This window comes from Salvelinus alpinus, chromosome 5 (assembly GCF_045679555.1).
Source record: "Salvelinus alpinus chromosome 5, SLU_Salpinus.1, whole genome shotgun sequence".
Classification (NCBI taxonomy): Eukaryota; Metazoa; Chordata; class Actinopteri; order Salmoniformes; family Salmonidae; genus Salvelinus; species Salvelinus alpinus.
Genome location: NC_092090.1, coordinates 17,229,526 through 17,250,686, shown reverse-complemented (window position 1 = coordinate 17,250,686; position 21,161 = coordinate 17,229,526). Strand labels below are relative to the sequence as shown.

Here is a 21,161-nt window from a genome sequence, read left to right as displayed (position 1 = left end):
CCAGGAGTTGACGGATGCTTTAGTCCAGGTCTGGGAGGAGATCCCTCAGGAGACCATCCGCCACCTCATCAGGAGCATGCCCAGGCGTTGTAGGGAGGTCATACAGGCACGTGGAGGCCACACACACTACTGAGCCTCATTTTGACTTGTTTTAAGGACATTACATCAAAGTTGGATCAGCCTGTAGTGTGGTTTTCCACTTTAATTTTGAGTGTGACTCCAAATCCAGACCTCCATGGGCTGATAAATTTGATTTCCATTGATCATTTTTGTGTGATTTTGTTGTCAGCACATTCAACTATGTAAAGAAAAAAGTATTTAATAAGAATATTTCATTCATTCAGATCTAGGATGTGTTATTTTAGTGTTCCCTTTATTTTTTTGAGCAGTGTATATATATATTATTTTTTTTTTAAATCAGCCGATTAATCGGTATCGCCTTTTTTTGGTCCTCCAATAATCGGTATCGGCGTTGAAAAATCATAAAATCGGTCGACGTCCATTTCAAATCACTTCAGAATTACAGATGTGTGTGCTGTGATAGTCATGTAGGCAGGTTACCTTGGAGCTCTTGGGAACAGGGACAATGGTGGTCAGCTTGAAACACATTGGGATTACAGACGGGGACAAGGAGATATTTAAAATCTCTGAAGACACCTGCCAGCTGGTCTGTGCATGCTTTGAGAACGCGCCCTGGTAATTCCGGCCTTGTGATTGTTAACCTGTTTAAATGTTTTGCTCACATCTGCCATGGAAAGCGAGATCACACAGTCATCCAGAAACACATGGGCTTTCACGCAAGGCACAGTTGTATATTCCTCGAAGTGAGCATAAAAGGCATTTAGCTCGTTTGGGAGTTCTGCGTCGCCGGGACCCTCATGGTTGGGTGTCCCTTTGTAATCCGTTATCGTCTGCAAGCCCTGCCACATACGACGAGCATCATAGCCGGTGTAATAGGATTCCACCTCCTCCTTGGCCTTTTGCATGTTTGATGTCTCGGAGGTCGTAGCAGGATTTCTTGTATGCGTCCATGTCCGTGTCCTGTTCATTGTAAGCGGTAGCTCTAGCCTTTAGTCCAGCATGGATATTGCCTGTAATCCATGGTTTTTGTTTGGGATACGTTCTTAGTCACTGTGGGGACGATATCGTCTATTCACTTATTAATGAAGCCCATGACTGTTGTGGTAAACTCCTCAATGTTATCGGATGAATCCCGCAACACATCCCAGTCTGTACTGGCAAAACAGTCTTATAGCCTCGCATCTGCTTCGTCCGACCACTTCCACATTGAGCACGTCACTGGTACTTCCTGTTTGAGCTTTTGTTTGTAAACAGGAAGCAGGAGAATGGAGACATGGTCAGATTTGCTGAGCGGAGGACGAGGGAGGGCCTTGTATGCGTTTCTGTGGGTAGAATAAAAGTGGTCTAGAGTTGTATCACCCCTAGTGGTGCAGGAGACGTGTTGGTAGAAGTTAAGTCTCACTGCCTTAAAGTCTCGCCCATCAGGGACGCTGCCTCGGGTGAGCGGTTTCGTGTTTGTTTATGGCCCCATACAGTTTGTTGAGTACCAGAGTGATGTTGGCCTGTGGAAGAATGTAGACAGCCGTGATAATTACAGATGAGAACTCTCTTGGTAGATCAGGGTCTGCAGCTTACTATTAGGTATTCTATATCAGGTATTCTATATCAGGTGAGCAAAAGCTCCAGATTTCCTTCGCACTTGAAGCAGCACAATAGTTATTTAGGAAAAAACACATGGCCTCCTTTTTCTCTCCCCGAAGCCACCATCCGATCCTGCCGCTGCATGGAGAATCCACCGAGTACTAGGAGCATAGCGTCATCATCCAGCCACGTTTCAGTAAGACATAACATTGCAGCATCTCCCTCGTTTACACCTGCAGCGTTTTGTTAGCCCATGGAACAAAGGAATAGGGTCCGGTACGATCAGTGGAACAGCTGAGTCGGAGTTGAAGTCGTATTTGAAGTCGAAATCAAGGTTAGTAACTGTGGATCTGATGTCCAGAAGTACTTGGTGGTCGTATGTGATAATAGTATGAACTTTCTGGACAAAAAAGTCAAGATAAACACAATAAAAGTGACTATATAGCAAAGTTGGGTTGGAACTTCTCCATTGGCACCATCTTTCTAGGGACGCAGTTCAATCAATCCCAGAGAAAAGACACTGCCGGACAGTTCCTGGCTCAGCAATTTTCCTTTTCTGCAATTGATTGAATTGGGGACCAATATGATTTGATTATGCCAGACCAGGGGCCTCCCTCCTCTCTTACTCTCCTCCTCTAACCCTTTGATATGAAAAGAGGGGGTTAAGTTGTGACCCCTCCCACTATCAATCAGTATGGGAGTTCACCTCCTCCTGCGGTGCCGTGTGGGAAACAGCTTTAGGAGCTCTGCTCCCCTTCAGAGTGATGTATCCCCCCCCCCCAACACACACCACCCTCGAAGTCTGTCCACCCAGTGGGACAGACTGACAGTACGAACGCACGCACGCACACACACACACACACACACGCACACACACACGCACCTGTAGGATGTCATTGGGGTGGTCCTGGGCAGACGCCACGTAGAGTTCATGTCCACACACCACCCCCTCTGCCAGGAAGTACTTGAGTAGCATACGAGAGTAGCTGTCATATCGGTCCTCCTCTGAGAGACAACACACATAATGTAGCGTTAGGTCCCACTGTCATAGTGTCCTCCTACCTACACAGAGAACAGCGTCATTGACACAGATCACTGCCACTTTAGTCTCAAAAAGGGAAGAAACAAATGACATTATAAACACATCATGTACACAGCATAGAGGTGATGAAGTTTAAATGTCTATATACATTGACAGTAAAAGACGGGATTTGCTGTTCACATAAAGCCACAGTGTTTCCCAACGTAACACCTTACACCTGGCTGAGCCTAATTACAACACAACAGAGGAGGATCTGTCACACTGCCTGTCTGGAATGGATGTAATGACCAGTCACTCTTAGTGAGGGAGGTGGGGAGAATGGACACGACACAGGGACACAGGTGTCATCTCCTGAACCAGAGCTCCCAATCATATGAGACGACAGCCACACCTCTCACAGAAAGGGGTGAGCCACACATCATCTCCTCCACCATCTTGAAGAGGGGACAGGACATCCTGTGGGGAGGATTCACCAGAGTTCTCATGGAGGTATGAGCCCCCTGTCAGCTAAATGACATAGGGATGTGGAATTCAACCATCGGGAGTGGGAGTGTTTCTTCACGCCAATGAAATGACTGTTGTGTGTTTATTTTGTTGATGTGTGAGTCAAGTTAACTCATTTCAAATGGTAGCCAATTTCTTGACATCCAGCTCACTTTAATTCACTGTTGTTCTCTCAGGATTATGATGGTGATGATGGCTTTTCATATGGCCTTGTGTTTGTTGGTGTAATTCATATGAACACTATTCAATTCAGAAGATAATGCTGGTTTAGGTGTGTATAAAAAGGCATCAGGTGACATTTACATCCAAAAAGACGTGCAGTCTAAATGTCAAACACAACACAACAGTGAGACACCAGGCCTAATTCTAGTGGAACTCCGAGAGCTGTGTTTGCAGCTTCAGGACAAAAGAGGCTAACACTTGGAAGAGCTTACATTCTGGTCTTATTTACGTCTGTATTGAAGTCCTGAGTGACAGTGAGGACTACCTCAGACCACACAAAGCACCCACCACCCAACCACAGAACCACAACGTAGGCCCACTTCCTACTTCCTTATTCTATGCCCCCACATACCACTACCCAGCATGCCACTGCTGCTTCTTGTCACAGCCCCAAACCACCATTTTGTAAAGCCGTCTCTGGCCTCTACACACAATGGCAGACAGTGGGCACACACACAAAGGACAGTGACAGTTAAAGGTGACAGCCATACAGCTGACATCACATCCGACAGCTCGGGAATAACGCAGAGCCATCCAGAAACACCTGGAGAATGTACTTCCCTCCCCGCCCCCCGACGTTCCTGGCCTGTCTCCTCATTCCTCACCCATGATGGGACAGCTCCCGGGATGGCCCAGGAAATTCCCTGCCTCTTCAATTTGTCGTCGGTGGGGCTCCCTGTCCTCTTATTGATGGCTTTCTAGGTCAGCAGGACCTTTGTGGCTTTCAGCAGGGCCCACAAAGCCTCCCAGATGGGCCCTCTCCAGATGAGGCCCATTGTGCCCTGCCTTTCTATGGGAGCCCTTCCAAATAGAACCTGAGGGAGTCATTAGGCTGCTGAGGAGGAGGGGTTGAGAAAAGAAGAGAGAGAGTGGGGAGTGACGGGGGCCGGGTGGGGGGGTATGGAGGGGTGAGGCAGCAGAGTCACCTCTTGGCGGGTCGTGACCACAGGACCCCAGGACAGATCAGTCACTCTCTGAACAGTCAGAGGGGGAATTCCTTTTTGTCTTAACAGGTTTTCCTTTTTTGGTGCTCTAATTTTGCTCATTTTGACGTGGGATTGTAAAGGGGAGTGAACTCTAGGATTTGGGTTTTAACATGGAGATGGAATGGCCCTGTCTCACGTAGCTGAAGGGGGTGGAAATGGTGGAGATGGTGGGGTGGAGATGGTTAGCCACATTTCAGGATTGTTTTGATCACGTGGACTGGGATATGTTCCGGGTAGCTTGCGAAAATAATCTAGACGCATACACGGATACGGTGACTGAGTTCATAAGGAAGTTTATAGGAGATGTAGTACCTACTGTGATTATTAAAACCTACCCTAACCAGAAACCGTGGATAGATGGTAGCATTTACACAAAACTGAAAGAGTCAACCACCGCATTTAACCAGAGCAAGGCGCCTGGTTGTATGGCAGAATATAAACAGTGTAGTTATTCACTCCGCAGGGAAATCAAACAAGCTAAACGTCAGTATAGAGATCAAGTGGAGTCGCAATTCAACGGCTCAGACACGAGACGTATGTGGCAGGGACTACAGACAATCACGGACTACAAAAGGCAAACCAGCCACATCGCCGAGACCGATGTCTTGCTTCCGGACAGGCTAAACACATTCATTGCACGATTTGAGGATAACACAGTGCCACCGACGCGGCCCGCTACCAAGGACTGTGGGATCTCCTCCTCCGTGGCCAACGTGAGTAAAACATTTAAACATGTTAACCCTCGCAAGGCTGCCGGCCCAGACGGCATCCCGAGCTGCGTCCTCAGAGCATGCGCATACCAGCTGGCTGGTGTGTTTACAGGCATATTCAATCTCTCCCTATCTCAGTCTGCTGTCCCCACATGCTTCAAGATGGCCACCATTGTTCCTGTACCCAAGAAGGCAAAGGTAACTGAACTTAATGAATATCGCCCCGTAGCACTCACCTCTGTCATCATGAAGTGCTTTGAGAGACTAGTCAAGTGTCATGTCACCTCTACCTTAACTGCCACCCTATACCCACTTCAATTGGCTTACCGCCCCAATAGATCCACAGACGATGCAATCACCATCACTCTGCACACTGCTCTATCCCATCTGGACAATAGGAATACCTATGTAAGAATATTGTTTATTGACTATAGCTCAGCATTCAACACTATAGTACCCTCCAAGCTCATCATTAAGTTCGAGGCACTGGGTCTGAACCCCGCCCCGTGCAATTGGGTCCTGAACTTCCTGACAGGCTGCCCCCAGGTGGTGATCCTCAACACTGGGACCCCACAATGGTGTGTGCTCAGCCCCCTCCTGTACTCCCTGTTCACCGACGACTGCGTGGCCAAGCACGCCTCCAACTCAATCATCAAGTTTGCAGACGACACAACAGTAGTAGGCTTGATTACCAACGATGACGAGACAGCCTACGGGAGGAGATGAGGCCTCTGGGAGTGTGGTGCCTGGAAAACAACCTCTCACTCAACGCCAACAAAAGAAAGGAGATGATCGTGGACTTCAGGAAACAGCAGAGGGTGCACCCCCATATCTACATCGACGGGACCGCAGTGGAGAAGGTGGAAAGCTTCAAGATCCTTGGCGTACACATCACTGACAAACTGAAATGGACCACCCACACAGACAGTGTGGTGAAGAAGGCACAACAGAGCCTCTTCAACCACAGGAGGCTAAATAAATGTGGCTTGTCACCTAAAACCCTCACAAATCTTTAGATGCACAATTGAAAGCATCCTGTTGGGCTGTATCACCGCCTGGTTCGGAAACTGCCCCGCCCGCAACTTCAAGGCTCTCCAGAGGGTGGTGTGGTCTGCCCAACACATTACCGGGGGCAAACTACCCACCCTCCAGGACACCTACTGTAATTGAAGGGCAAAGCAATATAGGCCTAATATCAGTTGATACACACAAATGACAGCTTCAAGGAGATACCAGCCAGGCTACCTCACCAGCTAGCAAAAATACTATACAGCCTGTAATACTTGATAATAATAACACATACAGCAGAAAACTCTCTTATCCCAATCAACCCACATGGCTTTGAATTGAACACAGCTTCCATGAATGCAGCTGAGGTACGGACAGATGAAGTCAGTGGCTTGCTCTACGGCAGAGTGGCAGTTTGTCTACCTGGGACTGGAACCAGCTGCTCATTAGTCCATCTCCATGATTGTTATTATTTCATACCAAAGCTAATGGAAGCCTGAGATAAGTAATATTATACAGTTGAAGTCGGAAGTTGACATACACTTAGGTTGGAGTCATTAAAACTCGTTTTTCAACCACTCCACAAATTTGTTGTTAACAAACAACACTTTTGGCAAGTCGGTTAGGACATTACTTTGTGCATGACACAAGAAATTTTTCCAACAATTGTTGTGTTTGGAGGAAAAAGGGGGATGCTTGCAAGCCGAAGAACACCATCCCAACCGTGAAGCACGGGGGTGGCAGCATCGTGTTGTGGGTGTGCTTTGCTGCAGGAGGGACTGGTGCACTTCACAAAATAGATGGCATTATGAGGGAGGAAAATTATGTGGATATATTGAAGCAGCATCTCAACATTTACATTACATTTAAGTCATTTAGCAGACGCTCTTATCCAGAGCGACTTACAAATTGGTGCATTCACCTTATGATATCCAGTGGAACAACCACTTTACAATAGTAAGAATGTGAATGTTCTTATGTTCATGTCTCAAGACATCAGTCAGGAAGTTAAAGCTTGGTCGTAAATGGGTCTTCCAAATGGACAATGACCCCAAGCATACTTCCAAAGTTGTGGCAAAATGGCCCCCTCCTGTACTCCCTGTTCACCGACGACTGCGTGGCCAAGCACGCCTCCAACTCAATCATCAAGTTTGCAGACGACACAACAGTAGTAGGCTTGATTACCAACGATGACGAGACAGCCTACGGGAGGAGATGAGGCCTCTGGGAGTGTGGTGCCTGGAAAACAACCTCTCACTCAACGCCAACAAAAAAAAGGAGATGATCGTGGACTTCAGGAAACAGCAGAGGGTGCACCCCCATATCTACATCGACGGGACCGCAGTGGAGAAGGTGGAAAGCTTCAAGATCCTTGGCGTACACATCACTGACAAACTGAAATGGACCACCCACACAGACAGTGTGGTGAAGAAGGCACAACAGAGCCTCTTCAACCACAGGAGGCTAAATAAATGTGGCTTGTCACCTAAAACCCTCACAAATCTTTAGATGCACAATTGAAAGCATCCTGTTGGGCTGTATCACCGCCTGGTTCGGAAACTGCCCCGCCCGCAACTTCAAGGCTCTCCAGAGGGTGGTGTGGTCTGCCCAACACATTACCGGGGGCAAACTACCCACCCTCCAGGACACCTACTGTAATTGAAGGGCAAAGCAATATAGGCCTAATATCAGTTGATACACACAAATGACAGCTTCAAGGAGATACCAGCCAGGCTACCTCACCAGCTAGCAAAAATACTATACAGCCTGTAATACTTGATAATAATAACACATACAGCAGAAAACTCTCTTATCCCAATCAACCCACATGGCTTTGAATTGAACACAGCTTCCATGAATGCAGCTGAGGTACGGACAGATGAAGTCAGTGGCTTGCTCTACGGCAGAGTGGCAGTTTGTCTACCTGGGACTGGAACCAGCTGCTCATTAGTCCATCTCCATGATTGTTATTATTTCATACCAAAGCTAATGGAAGCCTGAGATAAGTAATATTATACAGTTGAAGTCGGAAGTTGACATACACTTAGGTTGGAGTCATTAAAACTCGTTTTTCAACCACTCCACAAATTTGTTGTTAACAAACAACACTTTTGGCAAGTCGGTTAGGACATTACTTTGTGCATGACACAAGAAATTTTTCCAACAATTGTTGTGTTTGGAGGAAAAAGGGGGATGCTTGCAAGCCGAAGAACACCATCCCAACCGTGAAGCACGGGGGTGGCAGCATCGTGTTGTGGGTGTGCTTTGCTGCAGGAGGGACTGGTGCACTTCACAAAATAGATGGCATTATGAGGGAGGAAAATTATGTGGATATATTGAAGCAGCATCTCAACATTTACATTACATTTAAGTCATTTAGCAGACGCTCTTATCCAGAGCGACTTACAAATTGGTGCATTCACCTTATGATATCCAGTGGAACAACCACTTTACAATAGTAAGAATGTGAATGTTCTTATGTTCATGTCTCAAGACATCAGTCAGGAAGTTAAAGCTTGGTCGTAAATGGGTCTTCCAAATGGACAATGACCCCAAGCATACTTCCAAAGTTGTGGCAAAATGGCTTAAGTAAAACAAAGTCAAGGTATTGGAGTGGCCATCAAAGCCCTGACCTCAATCCTATAGAACAGGCAGAACTGACAAGGCGTGTGCGAGCAAGGAGGCCTACAAACCTGACTCAGTTACACCAGCTCTGTCAAGAGGAATGGGCCAAAATTCACCCAACTTATTGTGGGAAGCTTGTGGAAGGCTACCTGAAATGTTTGACCCAAGTTATACAATTTAAAGGCAATGCTACCAAATACTAATTGAGTATATGTAAACTTCTGACACACTGGAAATGTGATGAAAGAAATAAAAGCTGAAATAAATCACTCTCTACTATTATTCTGACATCTCACATTCTTAAAATAAAGTGGTGATCCTAACACACCTAAGACATTACATTTTTACTTGGATTAAATGTCAGGAATTGTGAAAAACTGAGTTTAAATGTATTTGGCTAAGGTGTATGTAAACTTCCGACTTCAACTGTATACACCTAGGGAGCCCGAGACCAGTAATATTATATACACCTAGGGAGCCCGAGACCAGTAATATTATATACACCTAGGGAGCCCGAGACCAGTAATATTATATACACCTAGGGAGCCCGAGACCAGTAATATTATATACACCTAGGGAGCCCGAGACCAGTAATATTATATACACCTAGGGAGCCCGAGACCAGTAATATTATATACACCTAGGGAGCCCGAGACCAGTAATATTATACACACCTAGGGAGCCCGAGACCAGTAATATTATATACACCTAGGGAGCCCGAGACCAGTAATATTATATACACACCACCCTAAATTGCTCTAAAATGTATTTTTATTTTCTCTGCAAAAGGGGAGTAAATTATCACACAAAATAAAAAAAGGTGGGTAAAATGCATTTACCCTCCATTACACTACTGTTTGTCATGCCAAACATGATGGGGGAGTTGGCTAAGAACAAACACATCTGACTGCCAGGCTAGGTTATACACACCTCAACCAATGAGGGCCAGATGATTCGCTTTCTGGGTGATCAGAAAGAACACAACTTATCTACCGGTTATCAACAACTTATCTACAAGGCTGTATTGTTTTAAGGGACTTGGATAGCAGGTGTCAGGCAAAACAGCTTTCTGCTTGTTGGTCAAAAACAAGCAGTGCCCTCTGCTGAACCCACTAAAGCAAGTGAGAAGCACAGATGAAAGGTCATCTAAGTGATAAGGACAATCTAATGCCATAGCATTGCCTTACACCAGTCTCAGGTACTTTCAGGTGGAGATAGTGACTGCAATAATCCCTGGGTTCTCATTGGAAACATTGACGACGGCGCGGCCAATGTGTATAACAGTTCTGACGCTCTGCCTACACATTAATAGTCTTAGCTTGGAACTTTACTAGGTTTTGGAAACTTTTGGAACTTTACTTTCATATCATCGAAAAATATTAAATTACTATACACCTTTTTAACACGATTAAAATGTTCATGTTACGGCTTGTTTACGGAAGAGAGAGGCGAACACCAGTTCTAATGAGCTATTTAGCTTCTCCAATCACCAGTGTGTAACGGAAGAGGGACACCCATAGAGTGCCTTATAGAACCATATCGCAATTGAGAATCGATTCCCGTTTAGATAGAGTATTTGTCTGATTTGGCTGCCAGTTTATGTCTGAACATAAGGTTCTTGGATATTAAAAGGAGTAGGTTACCTAGGCTAGTACATCTTGGACAAGGTACAGTAGTACCTCTACTCAGAAATTGTCTAAATGTACAATGGAAAATGTAGAATTAGACTTACCTATGAGGAGAAGGGTTCCAACTGCTAAACCACCACCTATTTCAAGAATAAAAAAATATTACAAATAAGTCGATTTTTGTTCATGACAACACCATATAATTTACAGATAACAAAGTGTAGCATAGGTCTGACATGCAGGGTGATTCCTCACGAAAGCAGGGAAAAAAAGACCATGATTTGGGGGGATTTTCACAACATTCCATCCATAGAATGGCTCTTTGGAGGAAGGATTGTTGAAATATACACTGCTCAAAAAAAATAAAGGGAACACTTAAACAACACAATGTAACTCCAAGTCAATCACACTTCTGTCAAATCAAACTGTCCACTTAGGAAGCAACACTGATTGACAATAAATTTCACATGCTGTTGTGCAAATGGAATAGACAACAGGTGGAAATTACAGGCAATTAGACACCCCCAATAAAGGAGTGGTTCTGCAGGTGGTGACCACAGACCACTTCTCAGTTCCTATGCTTCCTGGCTGATGTTTTGGTCACTTTTGAATGCTGGCGGTGCTTTAACTCTAGTGGTAGCATGAGACGAAGTCTACAATCCACACAAGTGGCTCAGGTAGTGCAGCTCATCCAGGATGGCACATCAATGCGAGCTGTGGCAAGAAGGTGTGCTGTGTCTGTCAGCGTAGTGTCCAGAGCATGGAGACGCTACCAGGAGACAGGCCAGTACATCAGGAGACGTGGAGGAGGCCGTAGGAGGGCAACAACCCAGCAGCAGGACCGCAACCTCCGCCTTTGTGCAAGGAGGAGCAGGAGGAGTACTGCCAGAGCCCTGCAAAATGACCTCTAGCAGGCCACAAATGTGCATGTGCATGTGTCTGCTCAGACTCCATGAGGGTGGTATGAGGGCCCGACGTCCACAGGTGGGGGTTGTGCTTACAGCCCAACACCGTGCAGGACGTTTGGCATTTGCCAGAGAACAAAAAAGATTGGCAAATTCGCCACTGGCGCCCTGTGCTCTTCACAGATGAAAGCAGGTTCACACTGAGCACATGTGACAGACGTGACAGAGTTTGGAGACGCCGTGGAGAACGTTCTGCTGCCTGCAACATCCTCCAGCATGACCGGTTTGGCGGTGGGTCAGTCATGGTGTGGGATGGCATTTCTTTGGGCAGAGGTAGCCTGACTGCCATTAGGTACCGAGATGAGATCCTCAGACCCCTTGTGAGACCATATGCTGGTGCGGTTGGCCCTGGGTTCCTCCTAATGCAAGACAATGCTAGACCTCATGTGGCTGGAGTGTGTCAGCAGTTCCTGCAAGAGGAAGGCATTGATGCTATGGACTGGCCCGCCCGTTCCCCAGACCTGAATCCAATTGAGCACATCTGGGACATCATGTCTCGCTCCATCCACCAACGCCACGTTGCACCACAGACTGTCCAGGAGTTGGCGGATGCTTTAGTCCAGGTCTGGGAGGAGATCCCTCAGGAGACCATCCGCCACCTCATCAGGAGCATGCCCAGGCGTTGTAGGGAGGTCATACAGGCACGTGGAGGCCACACACACTACTGAGCCTCATTTTGACTTGTTTTAAGGACATTACATAAAAGTTGGATCAGCCTGTAGTGTGGTTTTCCACTTTAATTTTGAGTGTGACTCCAAATCCAGACCTCCATGGGTTGATACATTTGATTTCCATTGATAATTTTTGTGTGATTTTGTTGTCAGCACATTCAACTATGTAAAGAAAAAAGTATTTAATAAGAATATTTCATTCATTCAGATCTAGGATGTTTATTTTAGTGTTCCCTTTATTTATTTTTAGCAGTGTATTTGACAAAACATAGATAATTAATATTATCATATTTCCCATTTTGTCCTTAGATAGGCCTGTTTTAAGACTGTTTCATATAAAGGTATTAAAAAGCAAAAATTACTGCTTGCTCTGAAACACGACTCGTATTTTGATTTTAAAATGTGGTCCTGGGAACCCACAGGGAGTGCAGGCTTTTGATCCAGCTCTAACTAATCAAGCTCATTGTTGAATAAGTGTTGGACTGGAACAAAAACCTGCAAACTAGTTACGAGTGCCCAGTACCGTGACTGACGAATACTCCAGAGCCAGCTGACAACCTTTACTATGGCGTGAAGGTGTGCCGGTTGTTTCAAATGGGGCACACGAATTATTGTTGACGTTACATGAATGTTATAGTAAATAACGTGAAGCTAGCCGGCTACCTTCATGCGACTCAGTGGTTGAAGACATGCAGTCGAATAGTGACAGCGATAACATTCCTTTAAAACTAACCAAATTAAAACAATTATTATTGTTATATAGTTTAATCAATCAGAAATAGCAAAACAACTCGTGTTAGTTAGCTATCAACACATTCGTGGCAGACTGACCAATCACGTAGTCGAGAGATGTGACACCAGTCGAAACAATAAGTTGCCCATTTTGAATCGAAGGTCTTGTGCCAGGTATTGAAACTAGTTTGCTTCGTGATTTCTTCTGAAAACTGGTGGTATTGCACGGTAAACGGTCCGCGGTAGGTTTACCCACGCTCATGTTGGGGGCCGCCATGCTTTTTTCCCCCCGTGGTGACGAATGTTGATGTTTTGAATTACATCAACCCAATCAGAGCTGGGATTGCTCAGTTGCTACCAATCACAGAAGCGGGTGTTAGGTAGCGTGTCTGTGTGAGGGCAGCTTCCGTAGCTGTCGACGCTGGATAGCGGTGAGTTGATTGTCCAAGAAGACAAATACATGTTTTGAATGTCTATTACCATTTAGAGAACGTATTTTGTCTGAATAGAAAGCTGCGATTCTGTGAAATAAAGACATACGTCTGATTTACAACAAACTGCTGGTTAGGAAACTCGAACATGCAGATGGGGTTCTGTTTGTGAGCTGCCTTTGTTTTGCCATAATCTTTAGATTTTGGTTTATTTGAAATAAAAGATCCCAGCCTGCCAGCACATTTGCATTCTGGGGAATACGGTCATCGGTCTGCAATGTGGGTAGACACTTAGCTTTCAAATGACACACATGTAGACTAACACTTGTAGACTAGAAAGTAGCAGGCTATGCCCTTCAAACGTAGGCTTTTATAGATCTATAATATTTGATTTGCATAAATATTGCATATAGCCCAGGGCTCTCCAACCCTGTTTCAGGAGAACTACGTCCTGTAGGTTTTCGCTCCAACCCTAATTTAGCGCAACTGATTCTAATAATTGGCAGCTTAATAAACCAGGTTAGTTGCAACAGGGGTTGAAACTAAAACCTACAGGAGGGTAGCTCTCCAGGAACAGGGTTGGAGAGTCCTGATCTAGCCTAACAAAGATTTAGATCTATGTTTTATCATATGTGTTATGAAATCAGCCAAATGCATGTTGCAATCATGTTGTTCTAATCATCAGAAAGAATCCCTTTTTTCATCTTTCATCAGTCTTTCATCTTGGCTATATTTTAAAGAAAACTAAAAGTCCCTCCTTTCAGACCTCATGCCAACTAGTATTTTGTGATACATAAGCTAGTACAGTTTTTTCTTTTTCAACCTTTGCAAGGTTTCCCTCAATGATGCCTGGACAGCAGTCAATAACCTAAAATTACATGAAGTTAAATACATGCATGTGTAACATCACAACCTTCCTTATACCCCCAAATTATTAATCTTAAAGTGATTATTTGAACTATTGGACATTATGTTTATCATGTTCACAACCACTTTACTACTTAAAGATACTGTAGTAGGCAGCAAGCAGAGGGCCACATCAGCCAGCAAATGAGATTAGTTTCTGGTCATGTGATCTTGGGGCAGAGCCATGGCGATGCCAGGACTTAATTAGTGGGGTGCAACGTCTACACATATAAATGCAGTCTAATGTGTAGAACTGACACAATTTCCTATTCTACATTACATAAAAAATCATGCCTGTGACAAGACACTAATTTGCTTAGCAGGTGTGGGGTAGGTGGAAGGGGTTACATCTAGCATGACAGGGGTAGGTGGAAGGGGTTAAATCTAGCATGACAGGGGTAGGGTTGGGAGGAGTGGCAATATATATCCAGTCGGCCACAGTTTGAACTGAAGTTTTGGGGATTGTAACATTAGTCTTCAAATTAGCCTTTGTCTCTCAGACTGCTTTCCTAATTAGACTCAGTGTTGTCAAAACAAGGAGCTGTTGGACAGTCTGATGGAGACTAGTCTCTGTTAACCTCTGTCTCTCATACTGTGACTCCAGTCATCTCAGGTCAGGCTCTGACCCCTTGCAGAGGGAATGCAGACTGAGTCTCAGCTAACTTTCCCTGTCACACAGACCCAATACTATAAAACAGAGGTACACTAGCTCCTGGTAGAATTTGTCCTTAGACACCGATCTGGGATCAGCTGACCTTCCCAAATCGTAACCATACCCATTAGGAGGGAAAACGTAAAACTGTAGACCAGGAAACTTCATCCTACTCCAGAGAGCTCTATGAGCACTGCAAGAGAAGAGGCATGCCTCTCATAGGGAGCTGTATGTGTGGTGGGTTAAGATGAGAGAGACTTACAGCTCAGTAAGGATGCTGATATGCTCTAGACTAGAAGTGATGGCCCAACTGCTCACTTTACAAAATGCTCTTAGCAGAGGCAGTCCTGTTGTTGTGACAGCGCTTTGAGGTAAACATGGGCTGACAGGAGACCCGGGGAATATAGCCAGGCCTTCTACTGACAACACAGGGCATTGTGCAAGACCCACAAGAGGTAGGCTGGATCTAAGAGACATCTAAAAATGAAAATAAAATAATTGACTGTTAATGCATAATAATTATAAGGGTATTACCAGGGGTTAGGATATAGTGTCAAGTTTCATCACTATTGAATTGTAGGAGAGGACAGTGTCAGTGGGAAAATCAACCCTTATTATTATTATATTTCTTTTTACCCCCTTTTTATCTTGTCTCATCGCTGCAACTCCCCAACGAGCTTGGGAGGCGAAGGTCGAGTCATGCATCCTCCGAAACATGACCTGCCAAACTGCGCTTCTTAACACCCGCCCGCCAGCCGCACCAATGTGTCGGAAAAAACACAGTTCAACAGACGACCGAGGTCAGCCTGCAGGCGCCCGGCCCGCCATAAGGAGTCGCTAGAGCGCGATGAGCCAAGTAAAGCCCCCCTCCCCTCCGTCCAAACTCTCCCCTAACCCGGACGACACTGGGCCAATTGTGTGCTGCCCTATGGGACTCCTGATCACGGCCAGTTGTGATACAGCCCGAAATCGAACCCGTGTCTGTAGTGATGCTACTAGCACTGCGATGCATTGCCTTAGACCGCTGCTCCACTCGGGAGGCCTAAATCAACCCATTTTTGAAGTGAATAATTCCACCACGTCTAAATTCCCAATTTAACCCCGGGGCCTACTGTATGTGGCCTTACAGGTCAATGTGTGGCAGTAGTATCAACATGACCGCCAGTATTTCTAAAATAACATCTCTTTCCCTCCATTTTGAATGTCATCCGTCCCTGTGTATTATTTAAATTATATCAGTTTTATCCATCAGTGTATCTGATTGTGCCATATAATGCAGGCAGTCATAACATGTCAGCCTCTTCCGCTGTATATTGTTCTGGTTTCTCCAGTCTTATTCTGCTATAGCGCTAGCTGTGTGTCACTGGGAGAGGGAATAGAATGGCTGTGACTAGAGGGGAAGTCAGATCTCCATCAATGTACTCCATGTTTGTTTGAGTAGCGTTGAAAGGAAAGTAATGGTCTTAGGGTACATGGACAATTAGTGGGGCTAGGGTTTTTCTTCAGGACGTTGTATTTTTTTACTTTTTTCCAATAGCAATTTTTTCAAAATGTCTATATTTTTGGCTTTCTTTGAATTTCCAACAGCTGCCGAGTGAAACATTTATAATGACTAGTTCTATATTAGTGAATGTTTAGGCTATATTGAAAATCATACGTCTATAAATACAGTACATGTCCAGCTCACAATATGGTCTGATATGCATAGACCTATTCTTCTGACATGATGGGGGGGACGTCAGCTGGTGGCGAGGGGGGGTGGCGGGTGCTCTGTTGAGGTGTCTGAGTCATTGGCATGAACACCGACCTAATTGTGAAAGCAATACAAGACCCTGATAAGATCAGTCCACTCTCTCAACACCGGCCCAGCACTGCACACACCAGCCAGCGGCCAATACAATAAAGATTAGTCACTAGTATTCTATTCCGTGTCATTGTATGGGGACATGGGCCCAGCAGCCCCAGACACGTCCGTTTCAATTCAAAGCAGTCGTATTCATATCACTAGACTGTTATTTGCTCTGGGCTGACCCATTGATTGCTGGCTCTAAGCCTCCGACTCCTCAAATAGGCACCCTGCTCAGCTGTTTGGCGGCTGGGTTGCTGCTAGCAACAATGAAAAGAGCAATGTGGAGATCAGTCTGTTGAATCATCTCTGTGTTCAGGAACAGGGGAGAGGGGGGCTAGATGGCTACATTGTAAGGCTGTGACTTGTGATTTGTTTTGCATCTGTCACTCTCGGTCCCAGACAGGTGTCTGTTTCTAAATCAGTAGGATTAGCTCTGATTGGGCTGATAGTTGCACACAGATCCCTGGTCAGTCCCCCTTTAAAACTCACATTAAGATCAAATCGAGCTTTAGCACCCACCCTTCCGCTGCCTTCTGCTGCCCAGAGAGGGGACATCAGAGGTGGGCTTCATTCCCTCCCCATCTGGGGTCCACAGGGAGAAGCACCATCTCTGACATGGGGTCTGTAAGCCTCTTAGCCCTCCAGTGGCCCAGCCCTCTTTCAGCCCATGTTTTCCTAATGTAGGCTTGTAAAGAGAGCAAGGGCCTTGTAGACTGTTTGAATTGGGACTCCCTTTGTGCTCCTAATAGACTGGTCATGTTTGATAATGACTGCCTTCGTAGAGTGAAACCTTTTTCTATGATTTTATTAGATCCCCATTAGAGACAGCTAGTCTTCCTGGGGTCTGACACATAGGCCTAACGAAAAATACATTACAGACAAAAATACTTTACAATTGACATACATTTAAAACATTAACATAGACATGACAGACTTTTATATAAAAACCCTTTTGGAGACCAGGGTCAGTGATTCCAATGAGGAACCTACTGCAGTCCCGTGTGGATCAGTTGGTTGAGCATGGCGCTTGCAACGACAGGGTTGTGGGTTTGATTCCCACAGGGGACCAGTAGGAAAATGTATTATGTACTCACTACTGTAAGTCGCTCTGCAAAAGAACGTCTGCTAAATGACAAAATATGTAAATAGAGCTTCAGCCAGCTGGTCCTGATATTCCTATTCTGTCTGTTAGAAGCCCCCTTCTTACTGACTGGTAATGACGATTTAGGCCTTGTTTTGGTTGTATGATTGTTTTTAGTGTCACACTGTGCTCCATGTTGACTCTTGTATCCAGTCATACAGTTGACAAATGTAATTAAGTTGAATGTAAATTCAGCTGCTTGTGATTCCTGAACTATTGTCTGAATGTTGTCCCCCAGTCAGTGATCATAGAGGTAAAAGACACCCAACAGGCCTTTTCTATTGACTGGTGGATTTGGGATCCCCTGTAGTTGCGTGCCCGCTGTCGCTGGGAGCCTGTGACTGTAGGAGGCCGGCGGGTGACTGTAGGAGGCCGGCAGCTCTGTGAGCCTGTGACTGTAGGAGGCCAGCGGGTGACTGTAGGAGGCCGGCGGCTCTGTGAGCCTGTGACTGTAGGAGGCCAGCGGGTGACTGTAGGAGGCCGGCGGCTCTGTGAGCCTGTGACTGTAGGAGGCCAGCGGGTGACTGTAGGAGGCCGGCGGCTCTGTGAGCCTGTGACTGTAGGAGGCCAGCGGGTGACTGTAGGAGGCCGGCGGCTCTGTGAGCCTGTGACTGTAGGAGGCCAGCGGGTGACTGTAGGAGGCCGGCGGCTCTGTGAGCCTGTGACTGTAGGAGGCCAGCGGGTGACTGTAGGAGGCCGGCGGCTCTGTGAGCCTGTGACTGTAGGAGGCCAGCGGGTGACTGTAGGAGGCCGGCGGCTCTGGGAGCCATGTGACTGTAGGAGGCCGGCGGCTCTGGGAGCCATGTGACTGTAGGAGGCCGGCGGCTCTGGGAGCCATGTGACTGTAGGAGGCCGGCGGCTCTGGGAGCCATGTGACTGTAGGAGGCCGGCGGCTCTGGGAGCCATGTGACTCTAGGAGGCCGGCGGCTCTGGGAGCCATGTGACTAGGAGGCCGGCGGCTCTGGGAGCCATGTGACTGTAGGAGTCCGGCGGCGCTGGGAGCCATGTGACTGTAGGAGTCTGGCGGCTCTGGGAGCCATGTGACTGTAGGAGTCCGGCGGCTCTGGGAGCCATGTGACTGTAGGAGTCCGGCGGCTCTGGGAGCCATGTGACTGTAGGAGGCCGGCGGCTCTGGGAGCCATGTGACTGTAGGAGTCCGGCGGCTCTGGGAGCCATGTGACTGTAGGAGTCCGGCGGCTCTGGGAGCCATGTGACTTTAGGAGTCCGGCGGCTCTGGGAGCCATGTGCCTGTAGGAGGCCGGCGGCTCTGGGAGCCATGTGACTGTAGGAGTCCGGCGGCTCTGGGAGCCATGTGACTGTAGGAGTCCGGCGGCTCTGGGAGCCATGTGACTGTAGGAGTCCTGCTGACACAGATGGTTCCACTCAGATGCCGCTACCACTCTTTGTTTTTCCAGGAACATGTTTGGTGTGTAATCCTGGATTAACAGACGGAGACTTAGTGTTTAATTTCCAGCTGAATGTCAACAGCTACCCCAAAGACACAGGCAGGGTATTATGGAGGAGATCGCCTAGTGGGGTTTGTTCTAGACCCACAGCCAGGGGGATCGGGGGTAGAGATCCTATCAGACGTCTCTGGTGGTGTGTCCCAACTCATTCTCAATCCCAATTTGAGTTCCTTGTGTAATGTAACACACACACCCCATGGGTGACAGAGGCTGCCAGATAAAACCAGGTGGCTGCATGTGGCCTCTCTCTTGATATCAGTCACTGGCCGTGTGATCTTATTATGTTAAGACCCTAATCCCTACCTATGATGAATGCACACCGGAATGGAGGGATGAAATGGAGAGATAATGAAGGATATAGGGGATTGTCCACTGGTTTGGGGGATACTGTAGGGATATGGCTGTGTGATGTTGAGTGGTTGTGATAGTCCTAAATGTTCTCTGATCCTTCATACTCCATGATAGGTGTTCAGAGGGCCCTCTGTAAAGGCCCTTGATTTAGTCTGTTGTGGTGGGATTCAGTTCTACTCTAATGTCCCTAGTAGGACTGGACTGACCTGTAGGATTCAGTTCTACTCTAGGTTCCTGGTAGGACTGGACTGACCTGTGGGATTCAGTTCTACTCTAGGTTCCTGGTAGGACTGGACTGACCTGTGGGATTCAGTTCTACACTAGGTTCCTGGTAGGACTGGACTGACCTGTAGGATTCAGTTCTACTCTAGGTTCCTGGTAGGACTGGACTGACCTGTAGGACAAGGGGGCTGCTATGATCAGAGAAGTGCACACAAACTGGGTTCACTGCTGTTTGTCAGGCTTTTTCTCTTTCCTCCAATAAGAGCGTATCTTCACAGTGACACACATCGAGAGACAGTCACACACATTCACCACAGATTATTCCAGGGCTCCTAGTGTAGAGGTAAATACATGGCAGGGTGGAGAGATGAAGCATGACCAGGATGTAGGGATAGAGACAGTGGTATATGAGCAGGAAATAGGGATAGAGGCAGGGGTATATGCAGCAGGATGTAGGGATAGAGGCAGGGGTATATGCAGCAGGATGTAGGGGTATATGCAGCAGGGGTATATGCAGCAGGATGTAGGGGTATATGCAGCAGGATGTAGGGGTATATGCAGCAGGGGTATATGCAGCAGGGGTATATGCAGCAGGATGTAGGGGTATATGCAGCAGGATGCAGGGGTATATGCAGCAGGGGTATATGCAGCAGGATGTAGGGATACAGGCAGGGGTATATGCAGCAGGATGTAGGGATAGAGGCAGGGGTATATGCAGCAGGATGTAGGGGTATATGCAGCAGGATGTAGGGGTAGAGGCAGGGGTATATGCAGCAGGATGTAGGGATAGAGGCAGGGGTATATGCAGCAGGATGTAGGGGTATATGCCGCAGGGGTATATGCAGCAGGATGTAGGGGTATATGCAGCAGGATGTAGGGGTATATGCAGCAGGGGTATATGCAGCAGGATGTAGGGATACAGGCAGGGGTATATGCAGCAGGATGTAGGGATAGAGGCAGGGGTATATGCAGCAGGATGTAGGGATAGAGGCAGGGGTATATGCAGCAGGATGTAGGGGTATATGCAGCAGGGGTATATGCAGTATGCATGAAAGGTGCAGCAATATCAGCAACAGGATATGGATTCAGTTTTGTATTTTGGGTGAGAGGTGGGAGAAGAGTATCTTGTAGTGGCCTGGCTGGGACTATGACTTTGAAGGTGTGTGTGTGTGTGTGTGTGTGTGTGTGTGTGTGTGTGTGTGTGTGTGTGTGTGTGTGTGTGTGTGTGTGTGTGTGTGTGTGTGTGTGTGTGTGTGTGTGTGTGTGTGTGTGTGTGTGTGTGTGTGTGTGTGTGTGTGTGTGTGTGTGTGTGTGTGTGTGTGTGTGTGTGTGTGTGTGTGTGTGTGTGTGTGTGTGTGTGTGTGTGTGTGTGTGTGTGTGTGTTGAAA

General features: G+C 46.7%; 2 protein-coding genes across 4 annotated transcripts in view; one reads left to right on the top strand and one right to left on the bottom strand.

Moving 5' to 3' along the window:
* Positions 1–13,032, bottom strand: part of elp4 (elongator acetyltransferase complex subunit 4) — a 139,685-nt gene extending 126,653 nt beyond the window's left edge. For 2 of the 3 annotated variants that reach the window (XM_071399901.1, XM_071399904.1), the window contains exons 1-3: positions 12,855–13,032; positions 10,492–10,527; positions 2,546–2,667 (exon numbers count right to left, since the gene is read on the bottom strand). In XM_071399901.1, the coding sequence (XP_071256002.1) occupies positions 2,546–2,667; positions 10,492–10,527; positions 12,855–13,032 (336 nt within the window). Of the gene's footprint in view, positions 1–2,545; positions 2,668–10,491; positions 10,528–12,686; positions 12,811–12,854 lie in introns of those variants that run through there. The other variant, XM_071399902.1, reaches the window with a different exon arrangement.
* The window catches only part of LOC139575017 (mitochondrial inner membrane protease subunit 1-like), a 42,890-nt gene continuing 34,651 nt past the window's right edge, over positions 12,923–21,161 (top strand). Inside the window, exon 1 of the mRNA XM_071399905.1 lies at positions 12,923–13,186. The gene's annotated coding sequence lies outside the window, so the exon portion shown is untranslated. The remainder of the gene's footprint in view (positions 13,187–21,161) is intronic.